Source organism: Myotis brandtii, unplaced genomic scaffold (assembly GCF_000412655.1).
Source record: "Myotis brandtii unplaced genomic scaffold, ASM41265v1 scaffold653, whole genome shotgun sequence".
In the NCBI taxonomy this organism is placed as follows: Eukaryota; Metazoa; Chordata; class Mammalia; order Chiroptera; family Vespertilionidae; genus Myotis; species Myotis brandtii.
The window spans coordinates 674,978-681,149 of NW_005370535.1; the positions used below are offsets into that span (position 1 = coordinate 674,978).

Below are 6,172 nucleotides of genomic sequence, written 5' to 3' on the forward strand. Positions count from 1 at the left end.
TCGCGCGCACCGGGCCTCCTCCAAGGAACGGCCTCCTTCCAGGCCCCGTGGCAGTGCCCACTCGTCCCCACTTCCAGGGGCACCTGGCTGGGTCCCCCCAGCGTGCGTTTCCTGCGTTCGAAGTAACGCAGCCCCCCGACTGGCCTTGTTGGCAACTGCCCACTGCACTGCTCAGCCCCACAAAGCGCCTGGTGCCAGCACACACACCGCGAGCGCGGTGCACACTCCGCTCGGTGCTGCACTCGGCCGGCTAGTGATGCCCGCCCAGCCCGGGGTCACCTTCGGGCGGAGTCTGATCTCGCTCTGTCTCTCTCTCTCCCTCCCTCCCAGCTGTGGCAGGCTGCTCTAAGCACGCTCAACCCCAACCCCACGGACAGCTGCCCCCTCTACCTGAACTGCGCCACCGTGGCCGCGCTGCCCTCGCGGGTGAGCCGGCACAACAGCCCCTCCGCAGCGCACTTCATCACCAGGCTTGTGCGGACTTGCCTGCCGCCAGGAACGCACCGGTGCATCGTGGTGAGTGGTCCGAGAGGAGGGCTCCTGCCTGCAGGGCTGCCTCCGAGCCCAGCCCGCTGCAGCATGGCCCAGAGCTCAGAGCTGCCGCCACCGGGCACGGTCACCCCACCTTTAACACACTGGGAAGCTCGGGGCAGAGAGAAGCCATTTCCCCCAGAACAGTTCTGTAGGCACATCTGAGACTCAGATCCAGACTCGGGTCTACTGTCAGGTTGTGAGACAGTGGTTCCGGGGAAGGCCCCGGGGTGAAGGCTGGTTGGGCCTCCTGTGTGCACATTGTGTGCAGGGTGGCCTCTGAGCCCTAGCACCCCTGACTGCAGCTCCCTGGGGGCCGTGTCCTGCCCCGCCCGCCCGCCTGCCCGCCCTCATCACCGCTCTCCTCTCTGTGCTGCAGATGGTCTGCGAGCGGGCTGATGCCTTCGCCTCTGCCTGTGCCCTGGCCCGAGCCTTCCCGCTGTTCACCCACCGCTCAGGTGCTTCCAGACGCACAGAGAAGAAGACGGTCACAGTGGAGTTTTTCCTGGTGGGACAAGACAATGGGCCAGTAGAAGTGTCCACTTTGCAAGTGGGTGTCTGGATGTTCAGCGGAGTCTCTGGGCCGCTGGGAGGGAAGTCTGGGGAGTGCTCTCTCCCTTCTTGGGGAGGACGGTTGGGCTGCTGTCCTTGCTGAGGAGGCCTTTGCTAGCGCTGCGGGCTCCCTCTCCCTCAGGGTGGTCTGTTTTCAGGATGCGGGTTTGTGCCCCTAGTGTTTATGGAGCACCTAAGCAGTGCCGGCTCTTTCATGTTCGAATGCTAGTCGTCCTGTGCACGTACATGTCACATACCCTTTACGGCAGACTTTCCCATATGTTATTTCGCCGGAACCTCAGGACAACCCTTTGTGAGCAAGGCCAGGCCGGAAGTGATTTCCAACTCACAAGTCCTTGTATGGATTGAGTGTCAGCTTCCCTCCCCTGTGGTGTGACCATCTCAGATCCCACCGATGAGCTGTTGCCCTCCCCACCTCCAGTCCCATTCCGGCAGCCACACCTGCGCTGTCCTTTCCCCATCTCACCCTTCTGTATCGGGAAAGCGGTCACTGTCGCTCCGGAGCTCCTGGAGGGCAGAGGCCTGATCTGACGCATGATTTTCCCAGGACTTGGCTCAACTGCCCACTGCCTCGGGGTGTCCCACCCACACCTCCTGTTCTCCTGGACCACTGCAGTGGTCCCTTAACTGGTCCTGCTGCCCCCAGGTCCCTCCCCATTGCCTTACACACGCGCACCAGTGTCTTCCAAGTGCTTGTCAGGTACCAGGCCCTGCTCTCAGCCGATGTGTGCACACTCACGGGTCAGATCACTGAATTGTCACAACAGCCCTGTGAGGTGGGTCCTGTTGTTATTACCGTTATAGAGCTGAGCAAACTGAGGCTCAGCGACATGAAGTGACTTTCTGGGGCCACTCCAGCAAGGGGTAGAGTGAGTTTTTAATTGCAGCCGCTGTCTGTCTATAATTGTGAGCACAGGAGGTGCTGATATCCCATATGGCCTTGTCCTCACTGTGGGGACCTCTTCAGCCCCCGTCCACATCCTGGTCTCCTTCAGGTCACTGTAGCCTTGAATGGAATGGCATGCTGTGGTCTCTGCTGGACTTGAGTCTCTTGGACATCTTTGGATTCTAAATCCAGTGTGGCACACAGTAGGTGCTCGAATAAGCATGGATGGAATGAGTAAATGAATGAATGATCCTGTGTGTGTGGTGAAGTGATGAGGTACACACTCTACCCAGGTCCACATGGCTCTGTGTGTTTTCTGCCCTCGAACCCGCGCCAGCTGCGTGGGAGAGCTTGCTCACCAGAGGTCTGTGAGGCAGCCACCTGGCCTCCTTCGAGACCAGTCTCAGGGCATTGACGCACTTCCCAGACAGCGGCCACAGGCTGCGTCAGAGATGAGCAATGGATTTGTGTGTGTGACGCCCACAGGTGGGGACCTGGTCCTCCCCTGGGGAGAGCCCGCTGACAGTCACCGGGACCCCACAGGCACATCTCATATCTGAGCTGTCAAGTCCTGTATCTCTGCCTTTTAGGCTTTGGGGTTTAATTACCTCAGAACAGGCAGAGCTCGCGCAGCAATTGGACAGGGCCTGGGAGGTGGCGGGCTGGCGCTGTCCCTGAGCCTGCCCGCCCTGACACCATGGGGCCAGAAAGCCGCAGATGAACTCAGTGCTGTCTGCACCCCCGCTAAACCTGCACAGCTTTTCTCTTTTAATATTGCCGCCTGTCTGAAGCTTGGGGGTGGTTGGGGGGATGGACTGGGGCAGAGACAAAGGAGAGAAGGCAGAAAACTTCCAGGTCAGGGCAGAAGCAAAAGTGAGATGGGAGTTCTCAGCAGAAAGGCCGGGCCGGGGCGGGGTGGGGGTGGGGCAGCCAGTGTCTGGGACGAGTCTGTAGGCACGGGTGCGCCCCTGCCTGACGTGCCTGTGGTGGCCGGCTTGGGGTGCTGGGTGGAGGATGGGCTGCACAAGGCAGGTCTGCCTGTTTCTTCCCTCGCTTCTGTCTCAGAGCAGAATGGCATCAGGTGACCAGGAAAACAAGGGTGGGCTTGGGTCTGCAACACACTCACAAGGGGCTCACGTCAGAAAAACGCCTCCCCGAGGGCCAGCGGGGAGTGCTTTTACTCTGGAAAGATCCAGAGGAGCTTCTGGGGGTGTGGCCTCTGAGCAGTGCCTAAGGATGGCTGGGGTCTTCAAGAGAAGAGAAGGGAGGGTGTATTGGTCAGCTCAGACTGCCATGAGAAAATACCCCAGACGAGGCAGCTTAACCAACGCATCTACCTCTCACAGTTCTGGAGCTGGAAGTCGGAGATCAGGGTGGGTTCTGCTGAGGGCTCCCTCCCTGGCTTTCAGACGGCCACCTCCTCGTTGTGCCTTACAGGGCAGAGAATGTGCTTGTAGAGACACTAATCCCATCAAGGGGGCCCACGCTGTTGACCCCCCAGAGGCCTCCTAATCCCATCCCAGTGGGGGTTGAGGCTTCCACAGTGCATCTGAGGGGCTCAGACATGTTCGTAATAGAGGTCAGCACCTCCTGAGAGAGGGTGTGGGGATTGGCAGAGGCCACAGGTGGGAATGCCCAGGACACGTTGCAGGCCAAGCACAAGGGTCACCTGCCACCGTGTGGAGTGCAGTAGCAGGCGAGGAGGCTTGGGAAGAAGGCAGGCCCCTACAATGCCAGGCCGGACCCTAGCCAGGCGGAAGGGTCACTGGCATTCTGTAGATCGCTGGGTGGGTCAGGAGCTGGGGGGTGAGAGCAGGCAGCTTGACTCTTGCTTTCCCCTCCACCTGCCCCTGCTGTTTTGTCAGCAGCCCCGCCACCTCCCCCAGGTGACGAATGCCTCTGACACCTTCCAGTCACCAGGGGAATGGACAGGAGGGACAGCCCCCCTCCACCTGGTCTCAAGGCCCTGGTGACAGCCTCTATTTCTTTCTAGTGCTTGACCAATGCCACGGACGGCGTACGGCTGGCAGCCCGCATTGTGGACACACCCTGCAATGAGATGAACACAGACACCTTCCTTGAGGTGCGTGGCCCTAGGGGTCAGGCCAGGGGTGGGACCGGGATGGGGTGGGTATCGGTAGACCACAGGGAGGGTCACAGGAAAGCTGGGGGCCAGAGAGGGACAGTGTTCATAGTCTCTGTTCTTTGCCTGGGGAAGCCTGGGGCTGCTGCAGACAAAGACCTACTGTCCACCCAGCTCTCAGGGGCCAGCAGCCTCAGCCGAGGGGGTAGGGGGACAGAGCCTCTTTCGAAGGCCCCTCTGCAGGACTCCAGCCAGGAGCTACAGGAAATTGCAGAGTTTGGAGGGCCAGCCTTCTCTCCTGGGTTTAATCACACTCAAAGCAAGAGACTCAGAGCCGCTGGCCTCCAAGCCTGGTTCCTCCCCCACCGGGCAGCCATCAGCTAGTCCTTGGCCCAAAGCCTCGGCCTCGCCTTGAGTTAAGCTGTCTTCACGTGTCTTTGTGTTGTTGCTTTTTCCACGAACATATCCAGGAGATTAAGAAAGTTGGAAAAGATCTGGGGATCGCCCCAACCATCATCCGGGACGAGGAGCTGAAGACCAGAGGGTTTGGAGGTGGGTGGGGGCTGGTCCTTGCCGGACTGGACCTCGGGGAGTGCTCCGGGGCACTTGGCTGGCAGAGTGGCAGTGGGCACGTGGTGTGTCGTCCCGAGCTTCACCCTGAAAGAAACCGGCCTGTGTCCAACCCCAAGACCAGACCCTGGGAAGCAGACTGTCACTGGGGAGAAGGAGGCAGTGGTTCAGGTTCTGATTCAGATTCTGGAAGCCGTAGGGTCCAAGGCCTCCCCCGCCTGCTCCCTCTCCAGCCTCCTCACGTGTTACTGTCCTGGTCCTTGGGCCAGCTCATCAGGGCCTTTCTGTTCCTCGAATACACACAGTCACGTCCACACCAGGGCCTTGTACTACCGACTCCTGTATCTAGGATATGTTTTCCCAAGACGCTCTCAGGGCAGGACTGCCCTAGCCTGCACACCTCAGCTCAAAGCCACCTCCTCAGAGAGACTTCCCTGATGACTAGGCCCACCCTCTCCCGCTGCCCGGCCCTGGCGGTGCAGTGATGACCAGGACACGGTGCTTTCAGACTGGCTGGGGGAGGCTCACTATTTGCTCTCCATGTTCCCAGGACAGATTACCCCAGAAGGTAGTGGAGAAAGGGATGCTGCATGTCTCACAGCTCTGGGGGGGACGGGGGGCAGGAGAGAATCGGGCCAGGGTCTCTCCCAGGCTGCCACCAAGGTATGGACTGGGGCAGCTGTCATTTGAAAGCTTGACTGGGGCTGGGCTTGTGCTCCCAGCAAGGCACACTCATGGCTCTGCCAGCAGGCCTCGGGCTCCCTGGCTGCTCCTTTCCATGCCCTCTCCTCAAGAGGCACAGCGCAGTAGCTTCTTCCCTCAGGGCAAGGTCTCTTTGTAACCTAATCTCGGAGGTGGTGTCTCAGCATCACCTCCAAGAAGAAGTGAGACACAGGATCTTGCCCACACTTAGGGAGGAGGTCATCTTAGAGGTGCCAATTACAAGTGGAGGGAGAGGCCACTCCCATAGGGGAAAGCTTCACAGAGGAGGGTTCCTTTGCAGTGGGTCTTGCAGAGTGAGTAGGAGTTTGTCAGGCAGCCATTATTGGCTCTTGTCCTGGTTGCTGTGATCCTTCAGTTCAGTTACTTGGGGCCCCAAGGCATGGACTCTGCCCACGGCAGGCATGATTTTCTGGAGCAGATGGGGCATAAACTGAACAGTGAGGCAGGAGTTGGAGTGAGCTTGGAAAGGGTGGTGCGGTGTGCTGAGTGCATGGAGGGTTCAGGGAAGGGAGAGCAAGCGTGGGCTGGAGCAACCTTGAGGCATTGTCCAAAAATCATTTCATTCTGCAATCCTGTTCATTTCTTTCTGGGAACGATACAATATTTTTTTCTCAGCGGGTTTTCTTGCCTAACAATGCTTCGCATAGAATTTGTTTGCAGTCCAGAGCTTTGGAACTAATTTGCATTCCTCATCCCCCGCTGGCCAGGGGCAGGAAAGGGGGCAGGGAGCTCAGCGTGGACAGCACAGCTCTCCAGGAGCAATACCCCAAAGCCTGAGGATACTTCCTGTGGGGGAACTGATATTT

General features: G+C 59.2%; 1 protein-coding gene across 1 annotated transcript in view; it reads left to right on the forward strand.

Annotated features, from left to right (window-relative positions):
• Positions 1-6,172, forward strand: part of NPEPL1 (aminopeptidase-like 1) — a 48,222-nt gene that overhangs the window by 18,330 nt on the left and 23,720 nt on the right. The window contains exons 5-8 of the mRNA XM_014528804.1: positions 331-516; positions 911-1,081; positions 3,984-4,073; positions 4,544-4,625. Coding sequence (XP_014384290.1) covers positions 331-516; positions 911-1,081; positions 3,984-4,073; positions 4,544-4,625 — 529 coding nt within the window. The remainder of the gene's footprint in view (positions 1-330; positions 517-910; positions 1,082-3,983; positions 4,074-4,543; positions 4,626-6,172) is intronic.